The sequence below is a fragment of the Eleutherodactylus coqui genome, chromosome 12, assembly GCF_035609145.1.
Source record: "Eleutherodactylus coqui strain aEleCoq1 chromosome 12, aEleCoq1.hap1, whole genome shotgun sequence".
Lineage (NCBI taxonomy): Eukaryota > Metazoa > Chordata > Amphibia > Anura > Eleutherodactylidae > Eleutherodactylus > Eleutherodactylus coqui.
The window spans coordinates 29,453,367-29,476,608 of record NC_089848.1 but is presented as its reverse complement, the minus strand read 5'-3'; the positions used below and the strand labels follow the sequence as shown (position 1 = coordinate 29,476,608).

The window sequence follows — 23,242 nt, the reverse complement described above, 5'->3', positions numbered from 1 at the left end:
CTTCATGTAACACTGTAACACTCAAAAAAGGCGTCCAGAGCCTCTTATACGCTTATCGAATTCACCATCACCACGTCCTCAGGCAGAGTTCCATAATCTCGCTGCTCTTACAGTAAAGAACCCTCTGCTATGTTAATGTAGAAACCTTTTTTCCTCTTGATGTAGTGGATACCGCCTTGTTACAGCTGTACCCATACCTAAATCATACAGCCTGCAATCATCTGCGCCTGTATCCATACCTAAATCATACGTCCTGCAGTCATCTGTACCTGTACCCATTTCTAAACCATACAGCCTGCAGTCATCTGCATCTGTACCCTTACCTAAACCACACAGCCTGCAGTCATCTGCACCTGTACCCATACCTAAACCACACAGCCTGCAGTCATCTGTGCCTGTAACCATACCTAAACGATACAGCTTGCAGTCCCGTTGTACCCATACCCAAACCATACAGCCTGCAGTCATCTGTACTTGTACCCTTACCTAAACCATACAGCAGCCAGTTATCTGTACCTGTACCCTTAAAGGGGTTGTCCCGCGCCGAAACGTTTTTTTTTTTGTTTTTTTTTCAATAGCCCCTCCATTCGGCGCGAGACAAACCCGATGCAGGGGTTAAAAAAACAAAAACGGATAGTGCTTACCTGAATCCCCGCGCTCCGGTGACTTCTTACTTACCTTGTGAAGATGGCCGCCGGGATCTTCACCCTCGGTGGACCGCAGGTCTTCTGTGCGGTCCATTGCCGATTCCAGCCTCCTGATTGGCTGGAATCGGCACGTGACGGGGCGGAGCTACGAGGAGCCGCTCTCCGGCACGAGCGGCCCCATTCAGAAAAGAAGACCGGACTGCGCAAGCGCGTCTAATCGGGCGATTAGACGCTGAAAATTAGACGGCACTATGGAGACGAGGACGCTAGCAACGGAACAGGTAAGTGAATAACTTCTGTATGGCTCATAATTAATGCACAATGTACATTACAAAGTGCATTAATATGGCCATACAGAAGTGCTGAACCCCACTTGCTTTCGCGGGACAACCCCTTTAACTAAACCATGCTGCATCCAGTCATCTGTACCTGTACGGTTACTTAAACCATGCTGCATCCAGTCATCTGTACCTGTACTGTTACTTAAACCATGCTGCATACAGGTGCAATACAAATTTACATACATGGTCTAATTCCCTGGCATGTTTCCAAACCGTTCTCATTTCCCGGGCTTAGCCAGTGTTCATGTTTTTTTTATTCATTTTTGAACCACAATTGAAAAACACCTTTAAAAAAACTGCAGATGGTATTCAAAAAACCCATGTGGATGTAAACACATTCGGTTTAAAAGAAAAGTATGCAGTATGGAGACCGCATGCAGGTTTTCAATGCCTTTTTAATTGTGTGTAAAGTGTGTAAGCATATACAGGCGTGCCCAGGTTATACCAGCATTGCCCATATCTATCTATCTATCTATAAACACGAAAGCCCTCACTGACTTACTGACTCATTGACTCGCCACTAATTCTCCAACTTCCAGATGTCGTAGAAACTTGAAATTTGGCACAAGCATAGATTATCTCCAAAATAGGAAAAGTAAAGGGGTCCCAACTCAATTATTCAATTCTAAGCGCAAAAGAATTAGCGTCCAAATTTTACGTACGGAATCTAATTCTCTCACTTCCCAATGTCATAGAATCTTAAAATTTGGCACGAACATTGATTATGTCATAAATAGGGAAAGCTAATGGGTCCCAACTCGATTATTCAATTGTATGCGCAAAAGAACTAGCGTCCAAATTTTACGTACGGAATCTAATTTTCTCACTTCTTGGTGTAATAGAAAGTTGAAATTTGGCAGGAGCATTGATTATGTCATAAATAGGAAATGTAAATGGGTCCCAAGTCGATTATTCAATTCTATGCGCAAAAGAATTAGCGTCCAAATTTTATGTATGGAATGTATTTTTCTCACTTTCCGATGTCATAGAAAAGTGAAATTTGGCACGAGCATTGATTATGTCATAAATAGGAAAAGCTAATGGGTCCCAAGTCGATTATTCAATTCTATGCGCAAAAGAATTAGCGTCCACATTTCATGTATGGAATGTATTTTTCTCACTTTCCGGTGTCATAGAAACATGAAATTTGGCACGAGCATTGATTATGTCATAAATAGGAAAAGCTAATGGGTTCTAACTCGATTATTCAATTCTAAGCGCCAAAGAATTAGCGGTCAAATTTTACGTGCGGAATCTAATTCTCTCACTTCCCGGTCTCATAGAAACTTGAAATTTGGCGCGAGCATTGATTATGTCATAAATAGGAAGAGCTAGCAGGTCCCAAATCGATTATTTAATTCTAAGCGCAAAAGAATTAGCATCCACATTTTACGCACGAAATCTAATTCTCTCACTTCTTGGTGTAATAGAAACTTGAGATTTGGCACGGGCATTGATTGTGTCATAAATATGAAAAGCTAATGGGTCCCACCTCGATTATTCAATTCTAAGCGCAAAAGAATTAGCGTCCAAATTTTACGTACGGAATGTAATTCTCTCACTTCCCAGTGTCATAGAAACTTGAAATTTGGCGCGAGCATTGATTATGTCAAAAATAGGAAAAGTTAGCGGGTCCCAAATCGATTATTCAATTCTAAGCACAAAAAAATTAGTGTCTAAATTTTACGTGCGTAATCTAATACTCTCACTTGAAATTTGGCACGAGCATTGATTATATCATAAATAGGAAAAGTTAATTGGTTCCAACTCGATTATTCAATTCTATGCGCAAAAGAATTAGCGTCCAAATTTTAAGTACAGAATCTAATTCTCTCACTTTCTGGTGTCATAGAAACTTGAAATTTGGCACGTGCATTGATTAGGTCATAAATAGGAAAAGCTAATGTGTCCCAACTCGATTCAATTCTAAGCGCAAAACAATTAGCACCCAAATTTTACGTACGTAATCTAATTCTCTCACTTCCCGATGTCATTTTATATAAAGGAAATGCTGCATGATTACCTCCACGTGGTGTTTCCTGGATAACGCAAAGAACCATGCAAAATGGTGAACATATGTTTTTCCTCAGTATCTCTAAAGTAACGACGGCTTCATAATATTTTCTGTGTGAAAACCAGATAAACACCAGTACCAAATTAACTCGGGCGAAGTCGGGTATATAAGCTAGTCACTATATACAGGAGATGCCTAACTTATACCATCTGTACATATATAATTATATACAAGAGATACCCAGGGTATATTAGCATGCTCCATATCACTATATATAGGGAGATGTATAACATACCAGCTGTACATATGTAATTATATACAGGAGATACCTAGGTTATACCAGCATGCTCCATATTACTATATACAGGAGATGTCTAACTTATACCAGCTATACATATATAATTATATATAGGAGATACCCAGGTTATACCAGCATGCTCCATATCACTATATACACTATATATCACTATATACTATATAACTTATACCAGTTGTGTATATATAATTGTATACAGAACATCCATATCGCCTCCCCGGCAACAAACTCCATGCCGTTTCCATTCCTGATGTTATCACATCTTCCGATTCCGGGGCTCACTGCTGTTGATAAGCACCCCCCCCCGAAACCCCCCTCATCAAGTCCTGTACTGAGAACACGCTGCTGGTGGAGGAGTCAGTTACTTAGCAGTGAGATAACAGCTCGAAGTTGCGATACGGGGGCTTTCTCCACGATGCTGTGCTATAGTGACACGGGGGCCTCTAGGCCCCCCTGGCTTAGTGCCCGGGTTGCATCTGTGACCCCCATAGATATGCTCCTTGGGGGAGTACTTTGATGTTTATCAGCATGAGCCCTCAGGCTCATCTTGTATTCTCCTGTTTATTTAACCCTAAAGAAGCCCGCTTACATTTATGGAGCGCGGCTTGTCTGGCACTTGTAGAGGCTATTAAGGCGATTTGTTCTGTGTTGCTTGTTTTCTTAGCGTTTCAACAGCACAGTTCATATTTGTGGCATATAAGGCCCATTTACACTGGACGAGTGTCGGGCAAATGAAGCCCGAAAATAGTCCCTGTCTCTCTGCGCTCCCGTGCTCCTGCAGGGAGCTCGCACAGCTGGCTCACACACTGAGCAGCCAGCAGGGGGGCGGGGCAGCGCAGGAGAGAAATCTCCTGCACTGCCTCGCAACCCCCCCCCCCCCCCCCCCCCCCGCCGGCCGCTCTGAGAACCAGCCTGCTCCCGTAAGGGGGGACAGGAGCGCAGAGACACAGGGACGAGTTTCGGGCTTTGTTTGCCCTACACTTATCCAGTGTAAATGGGCCTTTACTTGGCAAATCATGCTATTCATGTGATCTCTTTTTTGACCCTTAGATGGCTTCCTTAATTCAGCCCGCTTTGCACTCATTATTTTTATAGTTTTGAACATATAAACTAACAAAAAACATTTGCTCAGTGGGTCAATACCAAGTTATTCTTAAGAAATGAAACCTTTACAATTCACAGCTTTCCTTGAGGATTATGGGTAGAGAGTATAAAAAGTCTATAAGCCTTATGAAACTTACCAGCATCAAGTCACTCATACACTTCACTCCATTCTCAAACATGGTTTTGTGTTCCGGCCATCTGGAGTGCACCTCAATAGCACTAGAGATCAACCAGATCATATGTTCTAGCAGTTTCTTCTGTAGTTTATATCTTCCAGTTTCTGTATCCACCAATCTCTCCTTGACCACTGATTGTGTATAGTTAATAATTAGCATGGCACTGTCAGCTGTTACCTATTACATTAAGTAAAGACACATTCATTAAAAGAAGAGACATTCTTGAGTTCTCTGGTATAACAGACCTCTGATACAAATCTCCATATTAGTAAACTCACAGCTCAGGTTAACGGGTTCTAGGAATATCTGCCAGCTTCCTGTACTGAAGCCTAAGGCCGGACTGTAGTTATACTGTAGTCTGTACGGAAGTTGGTGGATATGATGCTACTTCTGCGCGGCGCGAGCTGCAGGTTATAGCTGGCAGAAAATGTAGTATAAATCTAGAACATTCTGATGAATATAATTGGGGCAATATCTCCGCTGTCATGTAAAGGATTTATCATCTTAACCCCCTACTAGTCACACGCTAATTGGAAAAAACCCTCCGAAAAATGTAATTTGTTTATTGTAGGCTTGTAAATTTATGCCAAGTAAATGTAGTCGGCACATAAAACGCACTTTTAGGGCAGCTGAGTTAACTCTTCAGTGTAAGTAACTTTGGCATTGAGGATAGTAACATCTTTACCCCTCAGTGTTCCAGAGGTAGGCCCCCTGTCCACAGGTGAGGCGGAATATCGGAGCAGGGGAGAGAACTGTCAGGTATCTGCGGTGAGCCTATTATATACATAATTTATACACTTTTTATTGTGTTTTGCTGCATCTACACAACAAACAGTTATCGTTACAACAGGATTTGTTTCTATGTTGCCATATTCTGAAACCTGCAGCATCTTTACTTTCCCACTTTCGTAGCTGTAAGGCTTGTTTCTGTGACCAACATGTAGTTTTCGGTGGTACATCTGACTTTTAGACTACTTGTTGTATCTATTGGTGAGTTTTCAGAGTTCTGAATACAATTTTGCTACATGAATAACCTTAGTTTGAAATTAATGAGACGTCTGCTTTGCCAGTTGAATTTTTTTCATCATCTCCTAACACTACTTGTATAATTTTGTGGTTTTGGATGCGGTTTGGATGGATGCATGGAAGGATGGATGATGGATGCATGCAAGGATGGATAGATGGATGCATGATTTTAATTTTTTTGTTTACTGCTGCTAATGCTGCCCATTTATTGCAATGGGCGTGCCCAGGAGAAATGGCTGAGGAGTTCAATGGAAGTGGGCGGGGCCAGAGCACTGCCAATGAGTCCAATGGAGATGGGCGCGGCTTGGGCGACAGCTGAGTAGGGACAGGAGAGATTGTTCTTTTTGTTCCCCTGTAATTGGGAGCACGCACACAGAGGGGAGACTCGCAGGGCATTGTGGGAAGCCAGCACAACGGCGCCATCTTTGAAAGTTGCTTACAGCATCAGATTACAAAGTAAGAAAAAGACATTACAGCTTATATTCCTGCCATTTTGAACCCATGTATGCTGTGTGCTACAATGCTTAGTGAAAGGAAAGCATTACTATATAAAAACTATTCACCCTGCGTGGCCGGACAACCCCTTTAAGCCAGGAAGGACCCTGAGAGGTTGGAAAGCTCCCAATAACATCATGTATTTTTGTTAGTTACTAAAAGGTATCATATCTACAAGATTACTGGGTTTCTTTGCTGGGAACAATCACACAAAAAGCTTTGCACCTTCCACTTTCAGTGATGTGTGGATTGTGTTCTTGTCTTTTGTAGCCTGTCATCAATTCCCCAAATCTGCCCTTCTTTTTGAATAACTCTGTATAAATATTGTAATACATTATATGAATCCATAACCTTCTATACAAGCGGACGTCCGTAAATTAAGATGGATCCGTTTTCATTACTTCAAATGCTTTATTGGACTAAACTTTTTCCTCTTTCTTCTCTCTCTCTTATTATTTTGCAGAACTTCTTCCATATTTTGTGGAAGGAATCCCGGATGGTTCTTCTAGATGAGGATCTGATGTCCCGTGTCTCCATGTTTGATCTACATATCCTGTATGTTCTCTGGCCGTTCAGTGAGCAGCTACATTCTGTACAAGTTATTATTCTGTTATTTGTGTGGAACGCACCTGGTTTGTGGCGGTAAAGAGATCTCTAAGCATTGACAGAATATCATTCAGGTCGTCCTGCAATGGGAAGGGAGAACAAAACAAAAGAGGTTTATTTAGTAATGAAACAATAACAATGTATCGACCTTCACCATCATTACTTGTTCAGCTTCAAATCATGTTTAAATTAACAGTTTCTTCATAGGCCGCCTGCCGACGGCCAGGTCAGATCCCGCTGCGAGAATTTTTGCAGCGGGATGCGGGCCCGTGCCCCTGCAGAGGTCTGCAGCTCACCCGCCCGTGTGCAGGGGGCCATAATCTCTTGTTTTTAATCTGCGTAACATAAATATGTTATGAAAAACGTTAATGTTCCACCAAGATTAGCTATTTTATGCTATTTTTTATGGCATACATGTCAAAATAAAGGCCCATGGGCCAAATCCAGCCTTTCACCTTACTTTATATGGCCCGCCAGCCATGCAGCAACCTAACAGTCATTCCACTCACCCAGCCTGTAACTCCGGTCCGGCGGCAGCAGTGCAGGGTCTGTGACCGTTGACCTCTAACCCCCGTCATCTGCTTGCGCTGTCCTGTACACAGTGCAGACACCAAAGGTAGAGGTTAGCAATCACAGACTCGGCAGCGGCTGGCGCCACCGCCGCCGGGCTGGAGCTGCAGGCTGTGAGTGGAATGACTGTAGTGATGCTGCCCATCCAGAGACCAATAGGGAGGTCACTATTACTATTAGGACTACTGTGGGGGTCACTTATTAATATTGGAGCCAATATAGGGGACATTATTACTACTGGACCCACCATGGGGGGCAATATTACGACTGGATGTCCATAGACTGATTTTGGCCGCGTTTCACACGGTGGAAATCTGCGGCAATATGTCGCAGCTATTAGGTTCTGTTTAACCTATTAGCTCAATGTTCACGCTACGAAATTCTACAGTGCAGTTCTGCAGCAAATAATAAAATGCGGCATGCTCTAATTGCCGCGTAAAAACGCGCAGCCAGGTTTCATTGTAGTCAATAGAAGCCGGCCATCACACTATACTTCCACTGTGACCACAGCAGAAGTATTACGTGATTACGCGTCCCCGCCCACCACGTCATCCCGCACTGCCGGTGCATCACACGCTTTACTGCGCATGCGCGCCGGCTCAGCAGGCGGAACGCGCACAGCGGATCTGGAGAGGTGAGTATGGGGTCTTTGGGGGGCGTCGTGATCAACTCCACTGCGATATTCTGCTGGCGGAGTCCGTCATGACTGTGGGCATGAGGCCTAAGGGGTGCACTAATATCGGAGTCACTAAGGGATACTATTACTACTGGCGCCACTATGGGAGGCCCTATTACTGGTGTCACTATTACTACTGGGGTCACTATTGGGGTTACTATCGAGGTCACTACTACTACTGGGGACTCTATTACTACTGCAGCCACTATGGGAGTTACTATTACTATACAGTTTTACAATTACGATTGACCTTTTAGGCATCCATAAGGCTGATGTGGTCCTTGGTGAGAATGAGTTTGACACTGCTGGCCTATAGAATTATTTATTAGGTTAAATGTTTATACACCCATGCACTCATTGTCAAAAAAAATTCCTCCCCTATAAAGAGTTATTGAAATGGAAAGAAACTTTCACTGTGTGACTGTAGCGTAGATATAAGTAAGTGATTACAATATCAGAGCAAAAATGACTCCTTGAAGGGAGGCTCTAGTACCCTGTTGTACCTACCGCCTCTAGCTTGGATACAGGATGTGATACGGGCGGGCATGGAGGCTCTAGTACTCCGTTGTACCACCTCTTTCTTGGATACAGGATGTGATACAAGCGGGCATGGAGGTTCTAGTACCCTGTTATACCTACAGACTCTAGCTTGGATACAGGATGTGATATGGGCAGGCATGGAGGCTCTAGTACCCTGTTCTACCTACTGTCTCTAGCTTGGATACAAGATGTGATACAGGCGGGCATGGAGGCTCTAGAAACCTGTTAGGCCACCTCCAGCTTGGATGCCAGATGTAATACAGGTGGTAATGGAGGCTCTAGTACCTTGTTGTACTGCCTCTTTCTTGGATACAAGATGTGATATGGGTGAGCACTTCTGTGGGGGAAGCCAAGCTGTGTGTGTGATATGTGAGGTGTAGTAGAGCTGTGTGTGTGTGGGTGCGCATGTACCTATGTTACTATGTAAGCTGTGTGTGTGATGTGTGGGGTCTAGTAGAGCTGTTTCTGCGTGTACCATGTGCCTATGTTACTATGTAAGCTGTGTGTGATGTGCGTGTGTGTGATGTGTGGGGTGTAGTAGAGCTGTGTGTGCGCGCATGTACCTATGTTACTACGTAAGCTGTGTGTGTGATGTGTGGGGTGTAGTAGAGCTGTGTGTGCATGTACCATGTACCTATGTTACTGTGTAAGCTGTGTGTGTGATGTGTGGGGTGTTGTAGAGCTGTGTGTGCATGTACCATGTACCTATGTTACTATGTAAGCTGTGTTTGTGTGATGTGTGGGGTGTAGTAGAGCTGTGTGTGCATGTACCATGTACCTATGTTACTGTGTAAGCTGTGTGTGTGATGTGTGGGGTGTTGTAGAGCTGTGTGTGCATGTACCATGTACCTATGTTACTATGTAAGCTGTGTGTGATGTGTGGGGTGTTGTAGAGCTGTGTGTGCGCATGTACCATGTACCTATGTTACTATGTAAGCTGTGTGAGGTGTAGTAGAGCTGTGTGCGCATGTACCATGTACCTATGTTACTATGTAAGCTGTGTGTGTGATGTGTGGGGTGTAGTAGAGCTGTGTGTGCGCATGTACCATGTACCTATGTTACTATGTAAGCTGTGTGTGTGATGTGTGGGGTGTAGTAGAGCTGTGTGTGTGCGTGTACCATGTACCCATGTTACTATGTAAGTTGTGTGTGTGTGATGTGTGAGGTGTAGTAGAGCTGTGTGTGTGATGTGTGGGGTGTAGTAGAGCTGTGTGTGCGCATGTACCATGTACCTATGTTACTATGTAAGCTGTGTGTGTGATGTGTGGGTGTAGTAGAGCTGTGTGTGTGCGTGTACCATGTACCTATGTTACTATGTAAGCTGTGTTTGTCTTGTGTGGTAATCAAGCTGTTGTGTGTGATATGTGGGGTGTAGTAGAGCTGTGTGTGTGCGTGTACCATGTACCTATGTTACTATGTAAGTTGTGCGTGTGTGATGTGTGAGGTGTAGTAGAGCTGTGTGTGCATGTACCATGTACCTATGTTACTAAGTAAGCTGGTTGTGTGACGTGTGAGGTGCAGTAGAGCTGTGTGTGTGCGCATGTACCATGTACCTATGTTACTATGTAAGCTGTGTGTGTGTGATGTGTGGGGTGTAGTAAAGCTGTGTGTGTGCGCATGTACCAGGTTACTATGTAAGCTGTGTTTGCATGTACCATGTACCTTTGTTGCTATGTAAGCTGTGTTTGTCTTGTGTGGGGTGTAGTAGAGCTGTGTGTGATATGTGAGGTGTAGTAGAGCTGTGTGTGTGATGTGTGAGGTATAGTAGAGCTGTGTCTCTGCATGTACCATGTACCTCTGTTACTATGTAAGCTGTGTGTGTGATGTGTGAGGTGTAGTAGAGCTGTGTCTGCATGTACCATGTACCTATGTTACTATGTAAGCCGTGTGTGTGATGTGTGGGGTGTAGTAGAGCTGTGTGTGTGCGTGTACCATGTACCTATGTTACTATGTAAGCTGTGTGTGTGCATGTACCATGTACCTATGTTACTATGTAAGCTGTGTGTGTGATGTGTGGGGTGTAGTAGAGCTGTGTCTGCATGTACCATGAACCTATTTTACTATGTAAGCTGTGTGTGTGTGATGTGTGGGGTGTAGTAGAGCTGTGTGTGTGTGTACCATGTACCTATGTTACTATGTAAACTGTGTGTGTGTGATGTGTGAGGTGTAGTAGAGCTGTGTCTGTGTGTACCATGTACCTATGTTACTATGTAAGCTGTGTTTGTGATGTGTGAGGTGTAGTAGAGCTGTGTGTGCGTGTACCATGTACCTATGTTACTATGTAAGCTGTGTGTGTGATGTGTGGGGTGTAGTAGAGTTGTGCGTCTGCATGTACCATGTACCTATATTACTATGTAAGCTGTGTGTGTGTGATGTATGGGGTGTAGTAGAGCTGTGTGTGCATGTACCATGTACCTATGTTACTATGTAAGCTGTGTTTGTCTTGTGTAGTAATCAAGCTGTTGTGTGTGATGTGTGGGGTGTAGTAGAGCTGTGTCTGTGTGTACCATGTACCTATGTTACTATGTAAGCTGTGTTTGTGTGATGTGTGGGGTGTAGTAGGGCTGTGTGTGTGCGTGTACCATGTACCTATGTTACTATGTAAGCTGTGTTTGTCTTGTGTAGTAATCAAGCTGTTGTGTGTAATGTGCCACCAGAAACCCTGGGACTATAGGGTCCTAATAATTACTAGTCTATCTATAATACACACAGACGTGACAGCCTTACCTGGTTACTAAAAGACAACCCTTGAACAATGAAAATAAGTTTGTTTCTGATTTCCGCCTGTAGATCTAAAGACATCCTCCTGTCCTCCGTGTTCAGACGATTAACCACGGTGGTTAATAATACAATGTAGTTTCGAATTTCCTTGTGACTTCCCATTAACACAAGTGTAGACAGATTTCTCAAGCTCTCTTGAAATCTATGCAAAGAAAGGCAATGTTAATGTAACAAATCGACATTGGAGCGGTCCGTAACACAACAACTCAGACTTACAGTTCCAGTTGTGACAGCGGGTTATCAGAGATGCTGTGAAGGACTATGGGGAGCACAGTCACATTTACTGGGCACGGCCGCGTCTGTGATCCATATAGATTGGTGATTTGTGTGAGCACAGTAACTGAAAAACAAGATTCCTTGTCAATGGTTTATGAAAAAACACAAGTCAAGTATAGAGGATAATGGGAAAAATAAGCAAACAACATTCCACTGAATGCTATTAGACCTGAAGGATACTTTATATCACAGCCTCCCATTGTACAGGGGCTGCCCTACTGGCCTATGCTTCACATCCCCGACATTACACTAAAATAGGCAATAGGACAACATTTTTCACGCAAAAGTGTCTAATTACACTGGTCAACAAATTTTTTTTCCCTGTATCTGGTTGGAAACAGGTTGATGTAACTAATTTTGGGGTGCGGAATTCAGTGGAAGAATCAGATTCTATCGATCACATCACGTTTCTGAGATACACAGACTATTACATAATACGATAATACAGGATTGCCAAATATTGTCTGGTTTAAATTACAAAAAAAAAAAAAATAACCCTCAGAACTGAATAATGTTTTTCTGGTAATATATTTGTGAATGTGAGACCAAAAAAGCACTAAGATTTACATATCGCAACGTTCAAACTGATTAGGTTGGCAAAGAAGGATGATGAAGCTTTTCTCGTGTATGGGGTCTCATTAGTACATAGACAATGTATCGCCATAGTACTAACTATAACTATATGTGTCAGATTGTATCACTACCACCTCACACAGGAAACACAAAACATAACATAAAAATATATATAATTCTATTCTGGTTTTAGTGCTGAAATACTTTCCAGATGGCAGTCCCATGTAAAGACCCCCCACACCCCACACGCACAATATTATTTTTGGTAGTAAGTGACATCGAACCTTAATAGAAATCTATATAATACATTGAGTTATGAATGTATATATGCACCTTGATATCCACGAGACGGATCACCAGAAGGCAAATTAAAGTAATATTGAATATCTCTTCCTTTGTACAGAGTCTTTCTTGAGGACTCCCCTCGTTGGTAACTAAATTCATAGCTGAGATCCTGTGTAGAAATAGCAAGAAGATATTCATCATCACCGCATCATAAATACTATGTTGTGCTTAATGGACCCATTAAATCTCTCTTACTGCTCTTATAATGTATTCTATAATCTGCATAAGCCATTAACCCTTTGCAATCCAATTTTGGATTCAGACCATGTCCACGGGATAAAAATCTGCAGCGTTTTTCCCGCACGCGGATCCGCGCCCCATAGGGATGCATTGGACACCTGCAGGTAGTTAAATACCTACGGATGTCATTTTTCCCTTCAGGCGCGGATCCGCGAGTGGGAAAAAAAACACGACATGCTACATTTTCGTGCGGGTCTCCTGCGGGGACTCCCCCCGCAGGCTTCTATTAAAGCCTATAGAAGCCATCCGGATCCGCGGAACACGTGTACATAAGTTAAAACTCACCTGTCCGGACGCTGCGGATCTTCCCTCCGTCGCGGCCGGATCTTTATTTGGCCCGGCGCATGCGCGGCACGCTTCCGGCGTGCAGAGCACATCCGCCGGGCCGAAGAAAGAAGATCCGGCCGTGACGGAGGGAAGATCCGCAGCGTCCGGACAGGTGAGTTTAATTTTATTTTCAGCCTCATGTCCCCGGGAAAGGAGGGACCCACTGCGGGATTCTGTATGGAGAATCCGCGGCGGGCCTGATTTTCCCCGTGGACATGAGGCCTCAGGGTTTCCTAGGGGGCTTTCTCTTTCTTCCATTATACAATGGCTGGTAAGAGCCAGTACTGCAGTATGTGACATGCTGGAGAGGCCCCAACAACAGAGCGGCCAGTAATATACAGTAAGAATACCCTGCCGGACGTCTTCCGACATCGGAACTGTACAGGCTTCAATCAGAATGCTGGAAGACATCAGTGAGTTGGAGAGGGTTAAGGGTGCATCACTGATACTGATACAGTAAAGCTGGTCTCACATGGGCATGCCATCACTGCACTTTGGGCACTCAACATATGATGCCAATAGCCCATTGATTTGTAATGGGCCACTGACACCTACCAACATAGTGTATTGGGATTGGCGGCACGCAGCACGTATGCATGTCATTATGTACTTGCTGCATGCTTGCATGCTGGCACAAATGTTGGTGTGAGCCTGGCCTTATACTGAGAAGGCCTGAAAATTGTTACATGTGCTAATAACGTGGAGGTAACAAAATGAACACTCCTAATTGCTCTACATAAGGGCTTGGCCTACATGCTGAGATAATGAAGTGGACAGCGCCTTGATGTAAAGTAACGTATGCATATTAAGTAGTGCTATAGAATAGCGCGCTGCACTTGTCTTCTATATAGTCCCTATATTACAGTATGCTATATGATACGTCGCAGCAGTTCCTTTAGTCCTAGCAGTTTTTGAGCGCAGATCATTTTTTTCATTTCCATTACCTGCTAAGATAGGAAGGGTTTGGTTACACTGTAATGGGCTTTACTGCAGAGGTTTTGTTTATAACTAGAACAATACTAGAACAATATCCGCTGCTCAGAACCAAACATTGTAACACCACAGACTCGCCCATTACCACTAGAAGCCGCCATCTGTAGTCACACAGTTAGGTCTAGGGTCATTTTAGACTTACAATCACATGGGGTGAAGAGTGATTCAGAGTTGTTTAATATGAGTTTCCATCATAGATCCAGCTTAAAATTCCAGGAGAAAAAGCACTGCATGCAACGCTTGTTTTCAGCCCAAAATCCGGACAGAAAGCAGACGGACCCATTGGCCCATTCGGTTTCGACCAGAGACAGAGCTGTTCGGCAGCAGGGATTCCCCTTTCCTGTTCCCCCGAACTAAGCAGGAAGGCGGGATTCCGCAGCGCAGGCGTGATAATGCTAATATAGTTTTATTAGAGGAGCTTCATAATAACATTAATTAAAGTAGCAGATTAAGATTTAGTGCATGTTAGCTAAAGGCCCCTTTACACGGAACGGAAATGAGCGATAACATTCGGTGTAAGTGCGGCCAACGATCAGACAGTGAATGATAAATCGTTCGCCATTCGTTTATTGTTCATTTTATACAGACGTAACCTTCATCGTTGGCTCGTTCACCAACGGTTCGCCTGAAATACGAATCAGTCAGTCGTTCTCACTTATACAGCTAGCGTAAACAACGGAACGATTTCCTGTTTGCACGAGCCACGATGTATCTGCTGTATACACAGGCCGCACGGGCAACTCTGACATTGGTCACTCGTTCAAACGACAAGCAGCAGGGCATACGCTATACACCCCCCAGCCCCACCAGATAAATAGTGGATATCACAAGTTCCTCTCTTTGAATGCCACAATTATCTGTATTTGTGTCATTCAAGAGCGAGAGAATGAAGAGAGGAAACCCTGGGGGTGACTGAGGCTCATGCCTGGTGGGAGCTGGACAGCCCAATGTTCACTGAAGGACTCCAGGCTGTGTCCTGCTAGAGCATACTTACAGTAGGTATGCCGCAGAAACTGCCTTTGTAGTGTTAGATGTATGACGGTACATTAAAAACAAATATTCCTACTATGGGATTTAAAACTAAATGAAATAAAGAAAAGTAATGGTTTAAAAAAATTAAACAAAAACCACACATTATAAATTATACACATATTTGGTTCCATCATGATCGTAACAATCTTTACAATAAACTTATAGCATCATTTATAACGGTTGTTTAAAAACAATCGGCATCAGGACTCCATTTTTGCAGCATTTTTTACAAAAAAAACCCAAATATAAACTAAATGCTAATATAGAACGTATGTACTAAAAAATGGCCCAACATAAAGTACAACTTGTAAAAACCAAAAGCTCATACTGCTACACTGAACAAAAAAAAAAGTTAGTATCAAAGAGTCGGGAAGGAATTCTCCCCCAAATGGGCTAATTGGCTTCTGCCTCTTGGGGTTTTTGCCTTCCTCTGGATCAACAAAGGGGTTGAAACAGGCTGAACTAGATGGACATTGTCTTCCTTCAGCCTAACATACTATGTTACAAAAAAGAAAAAAATCTAAAATCTATTCTGGTTCTCAAAATTGGTCCCCACCTCAAGGAATAAAGTAAACCTCTATGGAGTAGGATAGGTGGGCCATGGACAGCCTCGGTGGACATGAAGCATTAAAGAGATCCTGTCAGCTGGGACATACTGTCCAATCTGTAGGCATGAGGTTATAGAGCCGGAGGAGCTGAGCCGACTGATATATAGTGTTATGGGGAAGATTCAGGAGAACTTGGGATTTATTCATTTACATCTCTGCGTATTCTGAGCTTAGTGGACAAGTAGGGGATCTTATCAGTGTCTGCCAGTTATTTCTATATGCACAGTCATACAGATAGGACCACCCACTGAGCTTAGAAGACTTCAGCAGGAAGGTGAAGGAACTAGGAGCACAGGTGGTCTCCTCATCCATCCTCCCAGTGGATGGCCATGGAATAAGAAGATGGAACAGGATTTTAGAGGTAAATAACTGGCTACATCGATGGTGCCGTCAGCAAAGATTTGGATTTCTAGACCACGGAGTGAATTACCTACATCATGCACTGCTTGCAAACATGGCTTGTACCTTACAAAGGTGGGTAAGCATATATTTGGCAGGTGTCTTGCTTCCTATAGAACACAATTCTGGGATGTATTAAGAGAGGCATAGAGTCTAGATCACGTGAGGTAAGTATCCCCCTCTACTCTTACTTAGTCAGACCTCATCTGGAATACTGTGTCCAGTTCTGGGGACCCCACTTTAAAAAAGACATAGACAAACTGGAGCAAGTTCAGAGAAGAGTTACCAAGATGGTGAGCGGTCTGCAAATCATGTCCTATGAGGAACGGTTAAAGGATCTGGGAATGTTTAGCTTCCAAAATAGGTGACTGGGAAGAGACTTAATAGCGGTCTACAAATATCTGAAGGGCGGTCACACTGCAGAGGAATCAGCTCTATTCTCATCTGCACAAGGAAAGACTAGAAGCAATGGGATGAAACTGAAAGGGAGGAGGCACAGATTAGATATTAGACAGTGAGGGTGATCAATGAGTGGAACAGGTTGCCACGGGAGGTGGTGAGTTCTCCTTCAATGGAAGTGTTCAAACAAAGGCTGGACAAATATCTGTCTGGGATGATTTAGTGATCCTGCACTGCAGGGGGTCGGACCCGATGACCCTGGAGGTCCCTTCTAACTCTATGACTATGAGATTAAGCAGAGATTTTAATAAATAAAATACAAGTTATACTGCATCTTGTCTCTCAAAACTATATGTCAGTCTTCGTTCCTCCGGCTCTATAACATGCAGTTTGTACGGCATGTTCAAGCTGACAGATTCCTGAATAATACAGACCTGTATCAGTACGGCTACTGGACAGATGACCCTACATTCTGTCTACCCCCTCTAAATCAGCCATTTCATCATCTAGAAACAATACAGACTTGTGTTTTCAATAAATTACCAGGGACATTGTGTGGCAATACAGGCTATTGAATCGAAACAATGTATCATATACCTCTCTTCCCGATGTGCAGAAGATACTAAATGTTGTGAGCAGCTCTATGCCACTTCTGGGCTGAACCTGGCATGTGATTTTGTGTGACATTTCATTTACTGTAAAGTAGAGTTGGGACCTTCCAATCTGGGATCCATTTGATTCTAGAAAAGGCAAAAAAATAAGTAACGCTTCAATGAAAGGGCCATCAGACTGGAGAATAACTAAACTACTTGGATGCAAAAAAAAGTTATCGGGACATCTTTAAAGATGAATAGAGATGAGCGAGCGTACTCGGATAAGCACTACTCGCTCGAGTAATTGGCTTTATCCGAGTATCGCTGTGCTCGGGGCTAAAGATTCGGGTGCCGGCACGGAGCGGGGAGCTGCAGGGGAGAGCGGGGAGGAACGGAGGTAAGATCTTTCTCTCCTTCTCTCCCGCCCGCTCTCCCCTGCTCCCCGCTGCGACTCACCTGTCAGCCGCAGCGGCACCCGAATCTTTAGCCCCGAGCACAGCGATACTCGGATAAAGCCAATTACTCGAGCGAGTAGTGCTTATCCAAATACGCTCGCTCATCTCTAAAGATGAATAATTCAGAAATGAATATAGGAGAACGACCATAGGTGGATTATCAAGACACCCGGCTTGTCAGTAAAAGCACATGCTTGTTAGCATTGAAAAGCTGAAACCTGTCCTGGTCGCCCGCAACAGATACAGTTATAAGGATGAAGTATATCAGAGCTCTAATGAGAAGCTCATGATCCAGATGGCCTCTAATACATACAAGGAATTATTCCACTCAAAGACAGCAAGCAGAAATACTGAAAACTTTGAAGAATAAAACCTTATACAATGAATAGATTTTCTGTTACATAAAACTGAAGAAACCCCACAAAATTCTTTAACCCCCCCAATGACTGTCCATAGGCCTTTCGACAGCGGCTGTTAAGGCGCCATATTCTGATGCATACGCCTTTTTACATCACTTTTTCAGAAGCCTGGTAAGGGTCTCAAATGCTGGTAGGAACCATAACCCATCTGTTGGATGAAAGCCTGCCACTTTCTCTAACAGCAGGGACCAAAGAAACTGTCAATCCCCACTTCTTAACCCTTTACATGTCACGGCATGTGACTGTGGGGTCCTGATGGTTTGATAGGGCTTCCAGGTCTGATTCTGGCTCAGCTTCATAGGCTTTATAATACACCGCTATACTGAAGTATCGTAGTGTATTATATGAACAATGAAAAGTGATGAAATTCAAATAGCCTAGTGGGACAAAAGTAAAAAGTGGGGCAAAAAAATAGTAAAAGAAGTCAAAACCCCACCTTTTCCTCTTAAGGCTGAACACCCACTTGCGTTAAAAACACAGCAATATTGTGTGAAAAAAATGCAATTGTCAATGGGACTTTCTAATGTTAAAAACTAGAGATGAGCGAGTATACTCGCTAAGGCACATTACTCGAGCGAGTAGTGCCTTAGCCGAGTATCTCCCCGCTCGTCTCTAAAGATTCGGGGGCCGGCGGCGGACTGGGAGCGGCGGGGAAGAGCAAGGAGGAACGAAGGGGAGATCTCTCGCTCTCCCTCTCTCCCCGCCGCAACTCACCTGTCACCCGCTCCGGCCCCCGAATCTTTAGAGACGAGTGGGGAGATACTCGGCTAAGGCACTACTCGCTCGAGTAATGTGCCTTAGCGAGTATACTCGCTCATCTCTATTAAAAACGCATCGCACAAAAATCGCAAAGCACAAACTTGCAATGTGTTTTTAAGATTAGAAAGTCCCATTGACAATCGTGATAAAAAACTTGATGATATCGCGTGAAAAAAACGAGCAAAAAATGCAAGTGGGTTTTCACCCGTAGGGCTTACACCCAGTGGCGTTTTATTCTCTCTTGCGCTGCGAGAGCAAGTGAAAAGACTCGCCTCGTAAGCACAAGAAAAACGCTGTAATATCGCCAGTGTTCTCAATGGGGCCAGCGGCAGAAGCGCTAGACCCATTGAAAAGATAGGGAGAATACCTACAGCTGTCACAGCATGCTATCACATTGCTTTCAATGGGGTTGGTGCTGCTGCAACCCCCTCAGTATGATTTTTGGGGAAGGGCTTGAAATATAAGCCCTTCCCTGAAAATCATCATCAGCTGGATAAAAAAAAAATTTAGTCACCTCTCCGCTGCTCAGACGCGGCCTCCGGCTGGCTCCCCTGCACTGCTGTCCAGCACTGAAAGGGCTGTGCTGATTGGCTGAGCGCTCAGCCAATTACAGCCAGCGCTTACCTATTCATTCATGATTATAGCGTTTTTCTTGCGCTGCGAGGCGAGTGTTTTCACTTGCTCTCGCAGTGCAAGAGAGAATAAAACGCCAGTGTGTATGAGCCCTTAGTGTAATAAAGATCCACAGAAAAAATCCACCACAAATTTATCGCTACATTTGTAATTACCAAACTAAAAAAGTTTGCACATTATTTAACCTACACAGTGCAAGCCAAAAAAAAAAAAAACAAACATGGGAGTATATAGCTAATTTTACCCATTCACCTTACAAAAACGGAATAGAAAGGGATCAAAATTCTTATGGATTAAAAAAGGTACAATTAAAAATTACAACTCATCCTGCAAAAAAAAACAAAAAAAACCCTCACACAGCAACACTGACGGAAAAAGACAAATGAAAGTGTTCGTGGTCTGTGAATGCAGTGGAAGAAAAAAACTACATCAAACATAAAAAAAGCTATATAAATTTGGGATGTAACTGCATTGGAGAGAAAAAAAATAAAAAATAAATAAATAAATATCGCAGCACGTCCCAAGTCGGGCGTTCCCTCGAAATGCATCGCCCATTGTTTTCAATGGGGCCGGCAAAGCTTCGCACGGTCTGCGGGGTGCACATGAGTGCCATGTGAGGTTTCCCACAGAATACAATGGGGAACACTCCATGGTCCCTTAAGTGATGTCAGGGGGTTTGACACAATAACGCCTTTTATCTGCGGGGACATCGCACGTTATATTGTCCTGCGTGAAATTGGGACAAGTTTCACAGTCTGATATCACGCTCGCTTGTGTGAAATTAGCCCTAAGGAAAAAAAAGGACTATTGCCTGAACATTCTGGAGGAAGATGCTCACCCAATGTAACGTCCAGCATGTACATCTTGGTAGGCGTCAGAAGAAAGGGCCTCATTATAACGGTCTGAGAAGAGATACCTGATAGACAGAATCATTAGTGAATGTTACCAGAGACACAAGTGATGCCTATTTAACAAGGGTTTGTGGTCCCTCGCCCCGAGGACATCATTGATCGCAGTGGATACATGGTAGGCAGTGAGGATATATGGTTAGTGACATGCATGGAACATCTGGCTTGTGGGGTCACATCCTGCTGAAACTACTTGAAGAGGTCATTTCCAAAGTGACTTAAAGGGGTTGTCCCGCGGCAGCAAGTGGGTCTATACACTTCTGTATGGCCATATTAATGCACTTTGTAATGTACATTGTGCATTAATTATGAGCCATACAGAAGTTATCAAAAGTTTTATACTTACCTGTTCCGTTGCTAGCGTCCTCGTCTCCATGGTGCCGACTAATTTTCGGCCTCTGATGGCCAAATTAGCCGCGCTTGCGCAGTCCGGGTCTTCTGCTGTCTTCAATGGGGCCGCTCGTGCAGAATGCCGGCTCCGTGTAGCTCCGCCCCGTCACGTGCCGATTCCAGCCAATCAGGAGGCTGGAATCGGCAATGGACCGCACAGAAGCCCTGCGGTCCACAGAGAGACAGGATCCCGGCGGCCATCTTCAGTAGGTGAGTATGAAGACGCCGGACCGCCGGGATTCGGGTAAGTACTACCCGGTGTGTTTTTTTAACCCCTGCATCAGGGTTGTCTCGCGCCGAACGGGGGGGGGGGGGGGGGGGGTGTAAAAAAAAAAAAAAAACCCGTTTCGGCGCGGGACAACCCCTTTAAGGACCTATTTACATGGGAGACATTATGCATTATGTCTAGTTGTGATATGGACAGAACTCACAGGGGAAGAGAACCCAGTCGTTTGAATGGGTTTATGTACACGAGCGACTCTTCACTCAGACCAGCTGTCCGAGTTTGAGAAATCGCTGCAGTCTGATTTTTGTGCGAGTCCCACATGAGAATAGTACCCCCAATGCGCCGCGCCCCGCACATCCGACACGAGTATTTCCTGTAGCTGTACAGTTACAGAAAATATTCCAGTGGCATAACGGAACCAGACTTTGCCGAAAGGACCCTATTGACTATAATGGGGTTCATTCGGCTCCGGTACCCATCTGGCATCTTTACCGCATCGCCTGCATGAGTTTCCTGCCAGATCTGCACTGAAGGCTCTGAGCGAAGCCGCCAACACAGATGTGAATAGAGCCTTACAGGGCCATATTACCCATGTATAAGACAATGAGACTGAGATGATAAAATACGTTGCATTTAGCCAAATGGGGTCATGTGCCTCTGTACAGGGAAATGTGTTAATTGGCAAAAAAAGTTGCCAAGCAAATTGGCCAATATTTGCTCATTTACTTTCACAAACATATAAAGGCCCATTTAGACACAACGATTCTCGCTCAAAATTCTCTCAAAGCTTATGACAAAAACTTTGCCCCCGTTATTAAAGAAATTACAACACCTTTACACACGTATGATCTACCATTACTCATTAGTCCCCAAAATCCTATACAAGATACAAAAGATCCCGATCTACCTCCCAGCTCACTGCTTCAAATGTATTAAATCAAGCTACTCCAGGTTTATCTGGAATCATAGAAGACCTCGGATGGCCAAAGGACTCCTGGTTGGGTCAAGGAGGGGGTGGAATCAATCTCCCAGACATATCTCAATACTATAAAGCAATACAATTAAATAGATGGATGGAATTCGTAAAGCCTTCGAAAAATCAAATAGTAAGCTCCTTGGCCCAGGCCTCCTATGGAGCAACCTTATCAAGGGACCTATGGCTTCCTTCAAGGAAAATATCTAAAAAGGTTTTGTACACTCCTCTCTTGAGAGGAGCCTGTGAAGTATGGGACTCTCTACAATGTGAACTTGCTCCCACTCCATCTCCTATAGCACCTCCAAATCTCATCCCTGACTACTTGGAAACAAATCTTGACAGCCATACAAGACAGATATGGTCGCTCCTTAACCTCACTATAGCAGATCTCTGGTCTCAAAGAGCTATCAAGAATCCACTACTCACCGACAGTCTACTCTCTCAGGCAAGAACCCTCCCCCCCCCCACCTCCTTCAACCAACTACATGGAATCCATTTAACTAAAACTTTAGCCAAATTCAACAAAAACTTCCCATCCCCCGGTCCGCTAACCGAATTGGAATAAATAGTTGCAGCCCAAACTAGCCAGAGCAGGAAGATCTCTCCTCAAGAAAAAGTTTAAAGTTGCCCAAGAAATTACAAGGTCTGCATGTATTCAATCCTGGGAAATGGAGCTTAATCTCAGACTGACAGATGAGGAGGTAAAGGTGGTCTTGGGAAGCTCACATGGCTATTCTAAATGCATCAGATTATAAGAAAATCCTTTCAAACTCCTGACACGGTGGTACAAGTCACCGCAAGGGCTTTTTGCTTACAAACTATCAGACTCAAATCTGTGCTGGCGTTGCAACGGCCATGCGGGCTCCCTAACACACATATGGTGGTCCTGCCCATTAATGCGTCCCTATTGGAACCAGATGGAGTTAATAGTTTGAGATGTAGCTGATGGCACATTTTGTTTACTTCCAGAGTACGTGTTTATATCTAGACCTTCAGCAAATTACAGACCCTCAAAAACCAACCTTATCACAAATCTCATTTCGGCTGCAAAATTCTTAATTCCATTAATGTGGCTACAACCCCTAGCGCCTACAATCGCTCAATGGTTATCCAAGGTCAATGAGATTCATAGGTTTGAGGAGCTTACGAGTTGGTCAAATAGATCTCATGGGAAATTCAAAACTATTTGGGGTCCTTGGATGAGTAGCTCCTGTACATCTGTCAAACACGCCCAAGATGGAACCAGAGTACAATCAAACAGCTTTGTATGGTTTCTGTATGTTTTTGTATCCTTACAACTAGTTCCTTGCCAAACTACTTAAACTCTTGGATCTGTATCTTACAGTACTATTAGAATTCATATGGATCTCCTCTTACCTCTCCTTCCCTCCCACCCTAA

At 43.8% G+C, this 23,242-nt stretch overlaps 1 protein-coding gene across 1 annotated transcript in view; it reads right to left on the bottom strand.

Moving 5' to 3' along the window:
- The window catches only part of LOC136586548 (polycystin-1-like protein 1), a 258,667-nt gene that overhangs the window by 120,231 nt on the left and 115,194 nt on the right, over positions 1-23,242 (bottom strand). The window contains exons 17-23 of the mRNA XM_066584683.1: positions 20,182-20,259; positions 17,082-17,224; positions 12,475-12,595; positions 11,509-11,632; positions 11,239-11,434; positions 6,749-6,805; positions 4,560-4,775 (exon numbers count right to left, since the gene is read on the bottom strand). Coding sequence (XP_066440780.1) covers positions 4,560-4,775; positions 6,749-6,805; positions 11,239-11,434; positions 11,509-11,632; positions 12,475-12,595; positions 17,082-17,224; positions 20,182-20,259 — 935 coding nt within the window. The remainder of the gene's footprint in view (positions 1-4,559; positions 4,776-6,748; positions 6,806-11,238; positions 11,435-11,508; positions 11,633-12,474; positions 12,596-17,081; positions 17,225-20,181; positions 20,260-23,242) is intronic.